Source organism: Caloenas nicobarica, chromosome 3 (genome assembly GCF_036013445.1).
Source record: "Caloenas nicobarica isolate bCalNic1 chromosome 3, bCalNic1.hap1, whole genome shotgun sequence".
In the NCBI taxonomy this organism is placed as follows: domain Eukaryota; kingdom Metazoa; phylum Chordata; class Aves; order Columbiformes; family Columbidae; genus Caloenas; species Caloenas nicobarica.
Genome location: NC_088247.1, coordinates 118,579,332 through 118,597,423, shown reverse-complemented (window position 1 = coordinate 118,597,423; position 18,092 = coordinate 118,579,332). Strand labels below are relative to the sequence as shown.

The window sequence follows — 18,092 nt, the reverse complement described above, 5'->3', positions numbered from 1 at the left end:
GCACTGACAACGCGTCCCCCAGCTACCACCCAAATCAGTTACCTGCTGGTTATTCAGCACCTGCATAATTCCTCGTAGCCACCACGAGATCAGAAAGGCCTGAAGAGTTTTAATTCAGTATCCCAATGTACAGCATAGTTACCCTGCAGTAGCACAAGCTTTGCTGTGTTTGTCAGATAGCACTTGTAAGATATAACTTCACCAGAACGGGGCAAATCAGCTCATCTTTTGTAACTGCTACCTTTATATTATCTCCCTGTTTCCCTGCAAACACCACTAAGTCCTCTCTCTTTGAATCTCATTCTCTTAACATGTATTTCCCTTTCCATCCTATCTCCCTCATGTTCTCCAGAAAAACCCTATTTTCCTTTTACTGTAATATGCTAAGGCAGTATGGAGCTGAGGCTGACCCTGAAAAGCCGCATGAAATTTAAAGTTGTCATCTTTCGAAAGTGATGCCATCCTAAAGTTTTCAGCATGGTAGGTCACGACTGCCTTGGGTTAAAATGCCCCCTTTAGAATGGTCATAAGACATTTAACTAACCCAACAATCGTCCTTATTAAGAGCACCTTAGGATTTTCACCTTCCCAAGGAGAACATGCCACAGCAACCACTCCCAAGGAGAAGAGTTCCATATGAAATTATTTTAAATGCAGTCAATTATTTCAATTATCAGGTGATAATTTACCCAAAACTGCCCAGATGAATTATAACTAAACACAACTGTGCTGCCAGTTCAGGTCCAGAAGCAGCACTGCAGCTTTCAGACAAAGTAAAGCCTAAGTTATCATGTTGCATGAACCTGCACTGTTCATTCCCACAGAGTTAGCCAGAGTTCAAAGTTCACAAATAACTGAATCCATGCAGTACTATTTAGCAGTAGAAATTTGATCTGGACTATAAGGGAGTGTGAAATACACCATTCAGGTTGAGTTATGCCAATAGCGGGAGAGGCAGCAGTAGCACATCCAGCATGGAGTGCTGCATCAAAAATTTAAGGAGCAGAATGAGCTTGCATCAGTTAAATACTGTGTAATGCAGGAATGGCTTTTTTGATCTAAGATCAGCTTGTGGATGATGGGGATATGAATGGAATCCAAAATTGGCCAACCCGCACATTGCTCTGGCTTTGCTGGCGCAAAAAGACACACCAAGAGTCTCAGCATTGTTTTCATCTTTAAAGTTGTTACAGTTCTTCTTTTCATTAAAAAAATCCATCTCAATTTAAGTAGCATTCCCACACAACCAAGTCTGCTTGACATCACCAAAACGTATACTAGATGCAGAGAGTCAGGCTGCTCATCGTAATATTTTGACCCTGGCCACTAAAAGTTTCTTAAAGAATCAATGCAGGATTGGACAAGTTCTGCATAAAATCAGAATTTCATAGCGTATCACTAATTAGCCCAAGGTAAATGTCAAAGCTAGGGCTGACACTGCTGATGCTGAAATTACTGCTCTGATAAAGAACTCCTTACCCTGAGTTTAAAATAGACTACTTACTTGCATTCTTTCCTTTTAGTAACATATTAACTTCAAAAATAATATATCACTACTTGAATGACTCTGGCTTTGAAAAGATTTGTCTTTAAAAACTCCAGCTCTGAACTTTTTTAAAATACTACTTTAAGGTGAAAACATAGAACTCGAAGTTTATCAAACTATTTTGTAAGTAGAACAAAGATTTAATAGTGTGAACAAGGTTCCAAAAGCTAAAGAGGCTTCCTATTGGTCTTAATTAAAAGTAGCAAGGAACGCAAAAATTAAAATATGTACTCCAGGAAGCACTGTATTTTCAAGAGAGAACCTTGCAAATTAGTTCAGCTGTACTACTTGGCACACTATGAATCAGCTACAGAAAACAACAACAGCTTTTTCCCCACAACCAGACAGAAAAGGCCCACGACTGAGCCACCACAGCCAGTAAGAAGTAACAGATTACCAGCAGATTTATAACAAAAGCACCTAATGACTATGCTCCAGGTTTTAGGGACAAAATCTGTGAGAGGCAAATACGATTAATTTACTTCTTACAAAGTATATTTGAGCCTGCTTAAACAAGGAGATAAGATAGATAAATGGGCGATGGGTCATTACACTAAATGGAGCTTCAGGCAGTTCGTTGAAAGCCCAAGAAGAGCTTGCAGAGCATTTGAACTCCAAGGCATTATTTATTTTCATCAACTCAGACACAGGCAATGCCCATTCAAAAAGAAGAATAAAATATTGATAAAGGATGGGCAAGCAGCGAAGCTGCATTCTCTCTCAACTTTCAAACATACGCTCAAATTTTGTACTCACTTCTGCCAGATAACCTGTATTTAATAATTCCCTTAAACACATAGCGTATTCAGTAATCTACTGGCTAGTGCATAATGCTGGATTTTTTTTTTTCTGAAAGCTAGTAGACAGAAAGAAATGAGAGCTTGCTGAAGGCAATGTCTATGGTCTATGCAAGTATCTCCAAGACTGCAGTGAAGTCTCATGACAAGCATTGCCTCCAATCGGAAAACATATTTACAGATGTCATTTCAATATAAATAAATATTTTGCAAGTCAGATATCAGCAAGTGCACATGGGTCAGTATCTGTAACTATGGCTAAACACAATGTACAAAGCCAACTCACTTTGGAAAGATTCAAACCGGCACTGTTGTTAAGACTTAGCGAGTTTTCAAGTTAGAGATTAAAACTGATCTTGAGTGTGATCAACTTGACCAAACTGTATCTACTTTAAATATCACATCAGCGGATAAAGCATCAAGACTTCCAACTTGAAATAGTTTGTGGTAAAAGTTTTATTTCAAAGAATAAGAAAAAAAAGTAGCTCGAAGAAAAAAAAAATAGTTCAACCATAAGTAAACTAATAATAACTGGCCAATGAGGCAAAGAATTAACTGCACTGATCATCCTTAAACCAAGCAAAAGAACCTACTTTTATATAGCTTTGGAGCTCACATTCCCCAGTGCTATCCAAGTTCCAAGCAAAAGAAAGAAAAATAAAGCTGTTCACACTCTCGTATCAACTGATGCCTACTAGCCTAGAATGTAAGAGGCTTCGTCAATCCAGTGTAAAAAGAGTTTTGCCACACGCTTCCGAGATGGGAACTGACGTTCTGCATGGATGCTGATCTAGAAATCGTGCCTCAATTGTCATGTGGTTTATGAAGCCTTATTTACAGAACTCCTATAAATTAGCTAAATAAAGGTCAACACCCAAAGGCATCTTTTTCCACAAGGACTTTTTCCAATGAGTTCCATCTTCAGCCAGCACTAAATCTCCCAAAGGAGTTCTACGCATGCACACAAGTACGTATGGATAAACAGGACAATTATTTCCTCTTCTAACATTACCTGAAAATAGCTGAAATGTGTTTGCACCAAACTTCCTCCAGAAGTTCACCTTTCACCATACGTGCCAGATCTGGAAAATCCCGAAAGTAAAACTACCCATAAGCTGGGTATTTTAACCAACTGTTAAGAAAACCACAGAGATCCTCCCAGTTTTTTACCAGTTTTTTACTCCCGTGTTTTGCACACAGACTGCAAGTCAATTCCCATACAAGGAAAGGCAGAAAAAGAATGGCTTCTCACCTCTTCACAGATTAGATTCTAAAAACTGCCCGTTTGCTACACAAAATGAAAAAAGAGAAATTACCACAACATATGCTTAAACAAAAGAAATTAAATGGCTACAACTATGCTTAATTGCAGCATCCTATTAGTATAAGTAGCATTCAGTAATCTTCACAACCACTTGCTCCTGAAGATGGTAAGGTTATTTTTCAGGTTGTCCCAGCATCCTGACACTATAAATGCATAGCTTAGCCTGCAAAAATCCTTATGTATTAGCTACCCGAGTTGGTAAAACTAACAGATGAGCTACATTAAAAAAAAAAAAGGAATTAAAAAAGTACATCATAAAAGCCATTCTATACAGAGAATCTTTCTTTCCTCAGTATGAAACTCTCTTCTGTACAGTGAGAGACTTAACAAGACTTGTTGGAAGCACCAAGGCAGCACTGCCATCATCCACAGGCAACTTCTGACTGATATTTCTCACCTTTCCTGAATCAGACCTGAACAGTCATCAAGAGAATACCGGAAATGGAAAAAAAAAAATCTATTATGTAAGCCTGTTAAATGAAATGGTAATATGAAGACACAGAACTATACATACAGCAACACTGAAGAATTAAGCAGGGTGGAAGAGAGAGAGAAGAGCAGAGAGAGAATTCAAGTAAGCAGAATGAAAACTGAAAAATCGAAAAAAATCATGAGCACAGAAAAATAACAACTTTGAGAGTTAACAGAAGAGTTGCAACAAAGATGAGGTGCAGGATAGAGTATGAATATGATCGAGTATTTAGATGAAACTAAATACTCAAAGAAGAAAATGCAAGAAATAATGGGAACCAAGTAGTAAACATTGCTTTCCCCTCCAATCTCTAAAATGCCAAACTGCAGTCTGCTCGTCACTTGTCCCCAGAACATGATTGCAGGAAGCAAGACCTGTTTTTCTGACTCAATGTTACTTGAACACAGGAAGACAGAAGCAACTGCAGTGACACTAACAAATCAAGTAGCAAGGAATTAAAAGTCACAAAGCGAAAAGTTGGTATTAACAACGAAGAGATATATTTTACTGTTGAACATAGAAAAACAATAAGTAAAAGGGAATTCTACAAGTTAAAAGAAAGAGTAAGTCTCATAATCCCCTGAAGCCATGCAAGTTACCCCACAGAAAACAAAACAGTTGGCCCCCCAAAAGCCAAGGCATCGCCGCCAAGGCGGGCGGAAGGAACCAGCGCCAGCGTCTGCTCTCCAAGGTCCTGCCCCTTCACCATTTCCAGCCCAAGCACCCTCGGACTGACAACGCTCCTCACGCTCCCCATCACCTGAGCATCTCGGAACAGTTACAACAGCTGGGCTCTCCCAGGAACTGCCACTGACATCTAGGATCGCCTAAAACACGTCTTCCTGGGACACATCTCTGGAATTGCTTGGGACTCCCATAACTTGAAGACTAGCCTTACAGAGGAAAAGCCATACATCAAGAAAAGGCATGAAAAAAAATAATCTAACATGAAGTTTTCCCACACAGGGATTGAGATTACTTCAAGTTCTACACTAATCACATATCCTTTAAAAAAAAAAAAAAATCAAATAAAGCAAGTGATGTTTTTCCTTCTTTCTTGAATTTCACTGAAGTTATTCACATAACTAATACAACTGTAGAGTCTATGCAGGCCTCTTACTAGAAGGACATCTACAGCATGAAATTTGAGAATCCCTACTATAAATAAAGGAATTAATTTCCTTAATATTACATGTGGTAATTAATACAATGATGTCAGCTACCATGGCTTCCTTAAGCTTTAAGGGCATTGCAACAAGTACTTATCCAACATAAGATTTCCCTATATACAAAGAGAAAGATCTCAGTAAATACATGTCAACAGTCCATAACTCACAACAAAACTCAACAGAATGGGATTTACGTAACTAATCTTCAGCATCAGTGCTCAAGTGGCTTGAGCAATGAGAACGAACCAGTCTTCAGCAGCCTGAACAGGAAAAGTTTCAGGACAAAATCATTTTTGATCACACCAAATGACATGAACCAAAATCATTGTACAGAACAAAAGCTGAAATACCTTTCTAAAAATAGAAGTCTTTTAGCTATTAAAGTCACAGAGCTTTTCCTTCAACTGCTTTACAATTAAAACCAACAAGTTAAAACTACTTTATCTCAGTGTCACCTTCCCTTTTGCTTTAGGAAGTTCACAATTAAAGGATACAAGTTATTGTCCTATTTTTTTTCCTCTGGTTACTCTGATTCATTTGTAGTAGCATTTCACTACAGTCCCTGATAATTGCAACTTGGCAATAAAGGAAAAGTTATTTTTGTTTTCCTTTCCTGCTCATCCCCTTAAAAAGAGTCAAAGACAAAAGTAAACATGAAACAATTACTGACTTCAGGTTTTATAAACCACTGAGCTTCTTCAACAGGAGACAGTATAGATTTAGGTTGGTGTAATAAAGTTGGGCAGTCACCCCAATAACTCTTCCACAGAGTTTCTGCAGAGGTTTTGAATACAGAAATATCATGCCAGTGGAAAGAAAACACGAGTCTTTAAAACAGGAAAAAAAAGCCACGCAATAGAGAGAACTGTTTTACAGTTTTGCACAAGAGGAATTGTTAAACAGTCAAATGAAACACTAGATCTCCACAAAACACTGGGGGTAGTCAAATAATCAATACTGAAGCTTACAGGCAACCACTGAAAAAGTGACAGCAGCTCTTGTAGACCAAGTGATGTTTATTATCCAATATTTGTAATAATCTTATTATAACATTTACCCAATATCTAAAATAATACACAGCATAAAATATTCAGCCTCTCCGGATCCCAAAGAGCAAAGTGAATGCTGCAATGTTTTGGAATACTTCACTTTCTTACCTACCTCAAGGTAAACATGGCCTCATTCAACCTCTAAGTCTACTCTTGGTACTTCTGAAATGCCAGAATTACATGACAAGAAGTCAAGCCAAGCATCTTCAGCATCCAAATTCAGGGCTATCCTGAAACTATACAAATAGCAAAACACCCCAGTATCTCAAACATTTTATGGACTTGATCATACGGGGAGCAGTTCCGCAGGCCAGCTGACAATGCTAACAGACAGGAAACGATGATATTAGCTACATCCATCTCTTGTGCATGAGTACACTCTGTGGGTTTTTTGGGGTGGTGTGGATGGGGTTTTGTTTTGGTTTTGTGGGGTTTTTTTTCCTCTTTTTTTTTTAGGGTGTTACTAAAGGTTTAAGAGAAAACGTAGCGAGAAAAATGGCTTGCAAGCCTGTGTAATAGAATAATATCCAGAAGCATCTACTCAGTGTGAAATGACTTTATAAGGTTTCAGAGCTGGTAGGAAAAAAAAAAGGATTAGAGAAGTAATCACTGAAGAAAGTGAAGCAGAATGCTGGGAAGAAAAACTTAGTTCTCAGAAAGCACAAACTGGGAATAACCTAGGCCTACCAAAGGTATCTAAACCTACGACTGCCGCTGTATAATAAAACCTATTTTTCCACATTGTAATTTATTTTTTTTCTAGTTTTTATAAAAAACCAACCAAACAAAGCCAAAACAAACCTAAACCACCTACGGAGTTTTAAGTCAACAGACATCACAACCAGCCGCAGCTCCAAAGGGAAGGCTCTTAGGCAACCAAGCCCAGCCAGGCTCTCTGGGACATGCCAGAGCCAGGACCACCAGCACAACTGACTCAGGACCAGCCTGAGAACTACATTTCCACTTTAAATCAAGATGCGGCACTCCCAGGCACACAACAACAATCTTACACTCAACCAACACTTATCATGGAGCATCATGTACTTTCAACTAAAGCCTGTCTAAGTGACCAGTGGTAGCACAGTTCTATAGGTAGCTCAAACTATTACTGTGGCTTCAGGTGTGACACAGCGACCTGCAAAACTGTGCTGTAAAAGACCTGAGACAGAAAAATGCATGTTTGATGTTACATTTTTGTATTTTCTGACTTACTTTAGGGTTAAGACTATCTGGATATCCGTGCAGTGCCTAGCAAAACAGAACTATCCTGATCAGGGCCTCTGGACAGCACAGTAATGTAAATATTGCTAAAGAACAAATGAAACTCAAGGTAATCCCTCCTAGACTGACAAGAAGTGGCCTCCAAAGAAACCAGGGAATGTACAGTGTGTCGATATCAGGGTTCATTTTGGGATACAGAATGCTGCAAGTTAACATAAAAGCATATAATGTCCTCCGAGCATTTTTCCTGTAGAAAGTATATACATTTACATGAGCCTCTATAATTAATGTCATGAGAATCTGTTCTTAAGTCTTTTGTAAATGAGTGCCCTTATCGTAGAAAGTAAACAATTGTGTCTTCCTTTTTTTCTTTCTATTTAAGGCTACTAAAAATGTTTATGTTGTGGAAGATTAATTCAGAAATCAGACCAGACTTTTAATAGACTTCTGCTAAACCCCTGCCTGGGAAAACATAAGTGATGCTAATGTACCTGGAGCACTCGATGAGAAATTACACCGTTTACTCTGAGTGAACAACAGATTGTCTTGCAATGCAAAAACTGCTTTAAAGCCTGGGTATTTCGCAGAGGAATTTTTGTTTTACTGAGTTCCTAGAACAAATCGTAACTTGAAACTACTACCGCTTCTCAGGAAATAACTTCAAGATCAGGGAATTTACTGGGTTTCGTGTTTAGATCAAATGCTGAAAATAAAGATGCTGCACAAGGAAAACCAAATCACCTACATTGTTGCTTCTATCCATAAAACACTGCCTGCTTCTCATGTGTACGCACAGCAACAAAGCTTTGTGTTAAATAGGTATATACGCTTACATATGGACCTTTGATCAAAAATAAGTTTTTCAAACTATAGGTTTCTAGCTCCACAAGATCTCAGGTGGCCCTTACAAGAGCCACAGAAGTGGGCCCAGGGACTACCTGTCGCAAAATCAGGCCTAAGGACCTGGAGCCTTGTAATGAGCTCTAAACAAGACATAACCCTGGGCCTACGCATGGTCACTGTCAGAAGAAATTCCAGCTCTGCGCATCGTTACGGGGTGTGGGTTAATATTGTAGTAGTTTACAGTGGAGCTAATACGCTTATAATAAATTTATGCCTGGCTGTTTCCAGAATTGTTAAATTCCATCCTCCTGTCATCCATACATTGGCAACTTCTGAAGAAATCTGGAGTTTCCCACATGTTCTTTTTAAAACAATACATGAGGAGGTGTGAGTCAATTCATTTTCTAAGTGACCTGTCCTACACTTGATACCAACTAATTATTTTGTAAACATCAGGGTAAAAGATAACAAAGGACAATATGTGTTCTGTGTAAAAATGTTTAGTTTAGCCAGAAATTTCTAAAACAAACTAGATTATGTTTCCTGGACCTCTTTCAACACAGTGTTTCAGTAGTTTCAGTGAAGAGGCGATCCCAAATGCTCAGCAGGCAGAAAAGGAAACTGCTGGCAGTCTCTGGCTCACACATTTTGGGCATGACCTCATTCTTTACTACCACTTTTCATTTTTGCTGCAGTGTTTCAAAAAACAAGGCTTGACATCATTTTTACACGTTACCTTTAATTATTACTTAAGAAATGCAAAGAACACAACTTGAAGTTATAAAAGAAAGTGCACCTCCCTTACAACTAATTCTCATGTAGAGGGAAGGTAGGTGATACACACAATGCACCATCATAAAAGCCTTTGTATCCAAACACACACACAAAATAGGTATTTTTATTTAATGTGTGCTTCTTTCTCTGAATGGAAGACCAAACCTAACGTTATTTGACCAGCTTTTTTGGAAGTTAATTACATATCAACAGTGGTGCATCATTTCCCCAATAAATTTAACTCAAAAAAATAAATTTCCCCTTCATAAGCATCAGGTTTATATCTTAAATTATACAGAACCATTAAATTATCCATACCCTAGTTATATATATATTTAAAAAAAAAGTTAAAGCGATTTAAGATATTGCTTTAAGGGAAAAATCTAGCTGCCTAAATCCCAGTTACCTTAAAATGGTTCTAAAAATAAATCCATAGTAGAATTTCAGAGATTTCTTGAAATATCCATTTTTCTATTTGATCTTACCAATCTCAGCCAAGTTTAAACAATGCTTATTTATCAATCCATCAAAACCAAGCGAAGTTATCTCTTCCAACAAACAGCTGTCATCAGTGTACCACTGGTAGCTCAGTCTTATTTTGAACCTACTGTTTAAATAAGCATTCAGTCTGTAATACCAACATATTCCCCACCTCTCCAGTTGAGAAAGATAAGATATGCATGCTAAATTAAGTAAACATCACAACGATTGTTCAAAATGAGATATTGGAATTACAAGCTTAGCCAAACTTGGCAAACAATTTCAACAACCCAACAGTTCTCTGATGTTAACCTTTTAATCTGATCTATTCCAGCCTATGGGCTCTCCTGAAAGTTAGTTTTACACAAACATTTTCACTTTTCAAATAAAACACTGGCCATCACTGCATATCATATTTCCCCAGCAAGAAAGAGGCCAACATGCAACTACCATAGTATCTATTTCTATATCTTACGAAAGAACAAACATCATATACAATTGGGCCCCACAAGAGTTACGAAAAAGAAAATTCTACCCAAATCCTGTTCTAGGAAGCATTTCGTGCTTCACTTTTCTTGGAACAGGATTTGCCTCTAAGCAGACTGCAGTGTACGACCAGGAAAAATATTTATGTTTAAGGATCCGAGATACCTAAACTTCCTTCTAATCACAAACCTCAACTGATGTTTGTTGAATTCCTCAGCATCTCTGAAAACAATGTTTTTTAGCCTTTGTTCACGAAGCAGTGCACAGAGACAAGGCTCTGGGAAGTGGGGAAGGTACCTTGCCTGCCACGGAGAACTGAGAGCAGGTTCCAAGGGACACACGAGGCCTGCTGCATAAGGGGAAAGGGAATTTCGTGCCCAAAATCCAATCGGATTTCAGCGGCGCCGGGGGGACTACCTGCTGTATTAACCCTCCCGGCTGTTTAGGGAACACCTGTAAAGAGGGAAACTTCGGAAGGAAACAAGAGACAACCCCCGATGCGAAACACCCAGGAGCTCCTTCCCCCCCACCCCCAAGCCCGGCCCTCGCAAAGCCGAACTCGGCTCCTTTAGGCGCCGGTTCCCTCACAGCCAAACAGCCGCTTCGGATAAAAAAAAAAAATATGTATAAGTACCCGAAAACCACCTCCCTTGTCCCCCCCCCCAACCCGGCGAGGGGGAGGCCGGATCACTCAGAGCCGCCTTGTTCTGCTGCTTAAAAGCGACCCAGCCCAGGCCCGGCCTCCAGCTGCTCGGCAGCCGGCGGAGCGGCAGCTCCTCAGCCCGGCCAGGCCCCGCTGCGGCTCCCGGGGATGCCGGGCTGGGAGCGGGGGGCTCCTCACGTCCCCGCCCGGCCCCGCACGCAGACACCCGAGGGGCAGGCGGGAAAGGCGGGGGGAGCTCTGCGGAAGGCCCGGCAGGGGACGGCCCCTCCAGGCCGCGAGTACGAGACGAGGGGAAGGGGGAAGGAAGGCGCGGAGCGGGGCAGGATCTCCCTCTACGGCCACCCCGCAGGGAGACGGAGGTAACCCCGCGCCCAGGAGGCCCGAGGCGGGGAGAGGGAAGGGAAGGGGTGGGGGGGGTAAGGAAGGAGATGGAGCGGGGTTACAGCCCAGCCCGTGTCGAGGAGGGTACGTGGGGTCCCGGCCCGGAGTGTTGGGGGGAGGGTAGCGGGGGGAGGGCGGCCGCACTTACTCTCATTTAACACCTCCAGCAGCTCGGCGCAGCTCTCACACATTGTTCATTAACAGCAGCAGCCGCCGCCGCCGCCTCCTCCCGACCATTGATTGATCCACTCGGTGCTGCTGATTGATGATTGATGGGGGCCGGGGCGGGGGTCAGTCCGGGGGGGAGGGGAAGGAGGGGGCGGGAAGGAATAGGAAGAGAAGGAGGGGGGGGAGAGGCAGGGGCCGGTCTGGGATCCGGGGGAGGGGGGGGGGAGGGGGGATGGGGCGGTTGATCAATGCAAATGAGCCTGTGGCGGCGGCGGTAGCGGCGGGGAGGAGAAGCCGAGTCACTCACTGGTTCCAGTGACTCCACGCGCCGCCATTTTGCTGAGGGGGAAGGAGGAGGGAGCGGAGCGGGGAAGGGGGGGGTGCACAGGGCGCTCGGGTTCAGCTCGGCAGTTTCCGACCAGGCAGAAGACGAAGGTGGCCGAGTCCCTCCTCCGTTTTCCTTTCGGCTCCGCCTTCCCCACCCCGGGCCGAGCGGCGGGCTGGCGAGCGGGGAGGAGGAGGAAGGGGGCGGGCCGGCCGGCAGCCGGGGCCGGGAGGGTAAAATGGCGGCGGCGGCCGTTGCGGCTCCGCGCGCGCCCAGCTTGGGCGGGAAGCGCGTTTCCCTGCCCCTTTCCCGCCTCCCGTGAGGGGAGCGGGGGGGGGTGGCTGATCTCCGCCAATAACGCTGTGGTGACAGGGACAGAGGAGCGGCCTCTCCTGCTTGAAGGAGGAGGGAGGACTCCCTTTCACCCGGGAGGTGAGCAGCCGCCGGGTTTCGCCTTGCCCCGGCTCTCCGCTGAGGGCTCCCCCGGTCGCTCCCGCCTTACCATGATGGAGCCGTTTCTCTGTGGGACCTCCGGCCTGAAGGGAGCGCTTGGTGCGCAGCTCTGGCGGGCACGCAGCGTAGCGAGGAAGCTTTTTATTTATTTCTTAAGGCGGGTTTTCTTTTTTTTTTTTTTTCCTCCCGTCTTTTGGTGGTTATTGCCGTTTTCCGTCTCCTTCCCGCCCAGCGCCGGCTGAGGGGAGCTGGGCCGGGCTCGGGGACAGGCGCTTCCAAAATAAATACTACGGTAGCATTTTATGCAAAAAAAATAAATCGGTTTTTACCTCATACGGTTTTCGACCCTGCTTGCCTTCCCCTCTCCTCCCCCCACTTTGGACAGTGATTTATTCTGCATAATAAATGCCTAATGGTAAGTACGGCGTCTGTGAATAGTGGCCAATATCGCGTTTTCGTGACGAGACACGGTCTGTCGCTTGAAAAAAAATAAACGAAAGGGCTTCTCTTAAAGTTATGTAATTTCTTCCGATTAAAACAACCGCTTCAGTTAACTCGTAGCCCCATTTTGAGCGAAATTTCAGACCCCTAGAAGATGAATTTTCAAGCAAACAGCAGTTTTCCGTACAAGAAAACCTCGTTTTTTGCCGTGTATTAATCTCGCACACTCACACGCTCCCTGTCCCAGGTACGTGTGATTGGAATATGGACCACATGATTTATCTTGGGGGCTTTTTCTCCCCAAAATAGGCGCTTTTCTGGTGTGGTGTAGTGGTTTTTATTTCTGTAGTACCACCCAGTGGGGAGTTGGTGTATTACTCCCAATGCTCTTAGTTTACTGACTTGTACATAGGATTAAGGAAACAAATCTGTTAATAGCCGCAATGCAGATGCAATATAGTTCAGTAGAAAGTAAAATAAAATTGCCAAATTAGGGAAAAAAAATTGAGTTCTTCAGTGACTGACTGAAATGGAATAGCTATTCTTAAGTATAAAATACACGTCTGGTGTCACTGTGGAAATGCAGTTCTGGTTTTTTTGTGTCCATAAGCATATTTATACAGGCCGATAACAACACTGGGGGTTCTATACATAACTGCCCGCTCAAGTACACAGAATGTTCTCCTAACAGACCTCAAGGCCTCACTTTGTTAAGATAAGACAAGACAAAAGAACTTGGCTACTGTTTAAAAGAGACAAGTTATTGTAATAAAAAGACCTCAGCTAAAACTGCTGTGAAGTCAGGAATATACTGGAATGATCTCTCACCCAGGCTTCTTGTCACTATGTGTTTTTGAAATACTTTCCAAGTTAGAGTTATCAACAAGAAGAGCTATTCTTCAATAATCCGCGCTGAAATTTCCATTTACTACATTAAACTAATACAGAAAAATGACTTGAGAGTCTATATGGGATGCAGATTCTCCATCACTTTAATTCACGTAATATGTTAATGCAAGTATCTCTCAAACAGGATTTCTGAGAATAACAAAGGATACCGATACAAGAGACAAGAGGAGAGCTGTGAGTAAATAAACGAAAAACTTCCCTGAAACTTTACTGATGTTTCTTGTTATGTGTAACTTAGAGATGTTTTAATTCCCGACAGTCATAATATTTTCTAAATAATATATCTTCTATTGATAGACAGAAATCTAACCACCACTAACTAGTCAGTTATTAAAGTAATATGCATGTGGCCTTTTTTGGTCATGTAATCTCTTCGAGACAGCCTGAAAACTTGTATAATGGAACAATAAAAGAGCAGAACATTAAAATTGCCACATTCTGCTCATGCTTGAATTAAGGGCCTAGCCACCTTTGTTTTCTACAGCACTACTTTCAAAGCTTGAGATCTGTCAAAGATAGATCAGAGGCTTTTATGTTGTGTCATTTTTCACTTGATATGTGTTTGAGATTATTTAAATTATCTTTCTTTTGCATGTCTTTTTTCATGGCTTTCATGACTTGTATTTACGCCACACACTGGTTTTGTTATCAAAATTGAAGTTACTGATGTTGGAAGCCAGAGCTGTACCAAGCAAAGCTTAGAAAGCACCTGAAGAATATAAACCCTGTATCTCCAAGAAGTCACGTTTATTCACTTCCTCAGCCCTTAACATCAAATTGCACAGGTATTCCTGCCAGCGTGGAATGAATCACTGGCTATGGGACACAAATGAGTTGTCTGCGTCTGGAAAGAGCCCACAGTTTTTGACAGAAAGTGCAGTTCTACAATTTGCATGAGCTGATTTGAATTTGTGTTTTTCTTTCCCCTCTTCCTTCCTCACACAGACCTTGCAGAAAATTTTATAACAGAACCAAAATTAGCTGCCAAAAGATCTCAAAAGATTGTTTTTCCTGACAAATCAGCTCTTTGATGTGATTGCAGAGCCACATAAACACCAGAGTCAGCACAAGGAAGAGCCTTTTGAAGCGCAGTGTCGCATGCCAAGTTCAACGAATACAACAGAAGAGTGTGGGTGACCTTGAGTCACTCCTGCTCCAGTGCAGACTGGAATATTGCCAGCCAAATTCTTTTTACTGCACACAAGAGCTTTTTTTTTTTTTTTAAAATAGAGATGAAATTGCACATATATATATATATATATATATGTTTTTTTAAAATTAAGCATTTGCTTCCAAGCAGAAGACAACAAGAGCTGTAACTGGCCTGGTTGCAGTGATCATCAGCCTCCTGCTCTTCTATGCATTGCTTTTTTTTTTTTTTTTCTCTTGACCTTTATTTTATTTTCACATGCCGCCCTTCAAGGTTGTTTGATCCCCAGGAGGCCCTTTTTCCTTCCCTTGACTGTGATGCTCCTCATCTGGCAACATTTGCTCTGGCAAACTGCCAGCACAGTTCTGGAGCAGGAGCTTAGATAAATGCAAGATGTGAGCAACACTAAAATTCTTAATCCAAAGTGTGTGAATATAATGGAAGGCTGCTGAGGAGAAGTGTAAATACGCTCAAGTGGCTGCAGCTGGGGCGTAGAAAAGATGATATATCACACAGTTTTTTGGCCTTATGTGCTTGACAAGCGTCTAGAGAACGTAGGCCTGTGAGAAACACAAAAGGCACCTTATTGAATATGCTTGAGATTCCTGCTTTGCTACGAGAAAGATCAAAGCACAGTGGAAAACTGCTGGAATCCTTGAAATACAGGCAAGACCAGCAGGCTCATGGATCTTCCAGCAAGGACTGGGCCCTGCAGTGCCTGCGTTCCCGTGCACAGGTGCTTTTTTGGTGTTAACAAGCTTAGTGAGGTTAATGAACATAAGTTTATGAAGAGTTTGGAAACATATATACCTATACTTTTCAAAATTAATGTGCCACTGTGTGCCAACACTGAACTAATACTGTAGTCCTGTTTTTCTTTAAGGTAAAGATGGAGTTAAGCGCTCACCACGAGAAAACCAAACCGAAGCCAACCCAACAAGCCTGAGGTGGAGTAGGGGTTGATGCGCTAAGACTGGTCACTGCCTTTCTAGTCCGGAACAGTTGGAATCCAGTGTCTAGGAAATCCTTAATTTTACTAAAGGAAGTAAGTCTCTGCCCGCATAATGTGAAGTTACCAATGGAACTTGGCTGAAGTGTAACAGAATCAGTTTAAATTTACACACTTTAAGTTTCAGCATTTGACTTCCATTGGCATTTTAAAGTTTTTTATGAGGTTCCTGTCTAGCTCAGCTTTGGTATCACAGCACCCTCTGAAGACAAATGTAATTAGTTTGACTTACCCTGGATATTGAAGAATAAAATAAGTCATAGCCCTATTAGGCCAAAAACATGTCATGTAAGATGTAGATAATGCTCACTACACCACTATGTTAAACAGTTTTCTCCAAAATCAGCTGTTTAACTGGCTGCTCAGCATTTTAATGTGAAAACAGTCTGCATTCTAATAAACTACCAGCTTTTGGGTGTGGTAAGAATCACACCAGACAAGCTCCAGCTTTGGAGTGGTTTCCGACTGCATCTTAGAGCCTGTTTGTTAAATTGTAATCTTGGTTAGTAATTCAGTTGAAGATTTTTTTGACTATTTCTGCACCCACAAAGGTCTGGTGGAGATTTTGACTGTACTAGCTTGAGATTCAGTGCTACTGGTCTAACCGCTCCTTTCTCCAGATGAGATAGCCTGAGGATTATACCCACCTTTTCAGCCTCATTTTGGGATAATATCTCTCACAGTGTATTTTAATCTTACTTTCTATTTCAGTCTATACAAGTATTTGTCAGATAACTGGTCATCTCATCCCTTTGGTTTGAAAGCAAGGCGACAGCTACATTTTTACTTATTTTACATTTGGCCTTCTTTTGGACTTTTTACTAGTAAAGCACGTGTTTATAACATTCCTTTGGAGAACTTTTACGATTGCACAGTTGCAAGTTTCAAGTTAACCCTGAAAGCAAAATGCTCTGGGGACAGTTCACAAGCTAATTGCAAAGCTTTGAGAAGTTCACAAAACCAGTTATGAAGGTTGACGCAAAAACTCTCAAGCTAGATCTAATGCTAAAAAGATGCCACAAGGGAAAACTGGTCATTAATGCCTGGTTATCAATACACATGTTAAAATAACCAGCAGCGGTAATAAGTGGGCTGCAGTCAGCTCTTTGCCACACGCATACACACTTTACCTTGTTATATAGTCACATCAGATAAGACAATTTTAACTCCTCCCCTCATCCTCCAACCTGAATTAGCCAATTCTTACTGATAATCTTTGCTGAAATTACAGAATCCATGAGAGGCTACAGACTTTTCAAGACGTAGAAAAAAACCTGAGACAATATCTGAAAATAGTTAAGATTTTAAAATGTTCACAATTAAAAAACACACCACACAACAGGTCCCTTGATGTATTTTGATGGAGGACTTGGAAGAGACTACCCAATGCATTGCCTAGGAAAAAGCACTGTTTAACTTACATTTCACTTCTATTTACCCCTTGTAAGTTGAAAATGCCTTGTTGTCATCTTTAACTTCTGTCATTTTCATCCATACTCCTAACTTCCAAACCCATTCCTCCTCAACCCTATCTTTTCTTAGTGCTCTATTTTTTTGTACCCACTTAACAGCACAAACAGGCACTTGCAGGTAGCAGGAAACGTACAGAAACCAATAGCATCACATAAGGCAGGTATGTATATATGAAATCAGCAATTTAATGTACTTTTAAGTAATTAGGGTGCATTGTGTGTGAACCTGGAAGATGATCCCTCAACTGGAACAGCTGAGCGTTTTCCCAAGGGGAACACAGCTGCCCATCAAACTTCAACGATGAAGCAAGAATCTCCTAAATCTGCAAGTCTAAAAATAAATTCAGTCTCAATAAATCAAGTGTATAGGTGCATTCATGAAGGGCAGACGGAGAGATCACATTCTTTAATCATTTTTGGCACCAAATGTTGCTTGTTTGGGTCTTATTTTGTTTGGGTTCTTTGTTGGTTTGTTGGGCTGGTTGGTTGTGTGTGGTTTTTGTTTGTTATGGGGTTTTTTGTGGGCTTTGCTTTGGTTTGTTTTTTTGTGTGTTTGTTTTGGTTTGTTTTTTAAAGCTATCTTCAACATTTTAGTTTAGCTCCACAAGCTTTGGAGACAAACCAAATAATTGAGGAGAAAGAGTCTAGACTTATCTTCCAGCAAAACCAAACAGTATCCCAGAAATCTTGAGCCAGCAGTGATCATTTCTGCAGAGATAAATGGACTATGGGACAGACTGGCCCCTGCTCACAGTACAGCACAAGGTCCTCGCTTCAGGCAGCCTCTCAACATTTTAATGCATTAGTTTCAGCATCTTCTCCTATTTTTTTCTTTAAGAATCCCACAGCTGAAATCTTATTGCCTTTCCAGTGCTATTAGAAGTAACTCTTAAAGCTTCCTTGAGAGATGAGCATTTCTAAAGCTTTTTTTTTTGCATAAATATTAGCTTTATTGGAAA

At 41.4% G+C, this 18,092-nt stretch overlaps 1 protein-coding gene and 1 long non-coding RNA gene across 11 annotated transcripts in view; one reads left to right on the top strand and one right to left on the bottom strand.

The window, feature by feature from the left end:
* The window catches only part of USP34 (ubiquitin specific peptidase 34), a 124,262-nt gene extending 112,550 nt beyond the window's left edge, over positions 1-11,712 (bottom strand). For all 9 annotated transcript variants that reach the window (XM_065630611.1, XM_065630616.1, XM_065630614.1 and 6 more), the window contains exon 1: positions 11,355-11,712. In XM_065630611.1, coding sequence (XP_065486683.1) covers positions 11,355-11,397 — 43 coding nt within the window. In that variant the 5' untranslated portion in view covers positions 11,398-11,712. The remainder of the gene's footprint in view (positions 1-11,354) is intronic.
* LOC135986558 (uncharacterized) lies at positions 11,106-17,363 on the top strand. 2 transcript variants are annotated; one of them, XR_010605900.1, is made up of 3 exons: positions 11,106-11,184; positions 13,627-13,676; positions 15,536-17,363. It is a non-coding gene; the product is annotated as an uncharacterized LOC135986558 (long non-coding RNA). The 2 variants fall into 2 exon arrangements; XR_010605901.1 differs by lacking the exon at positions 11,106-11,184 and adding an exon at positions 11,931-12,131.
* Positions 17,364-18,092: the final 729 nt, after the last annotated feature.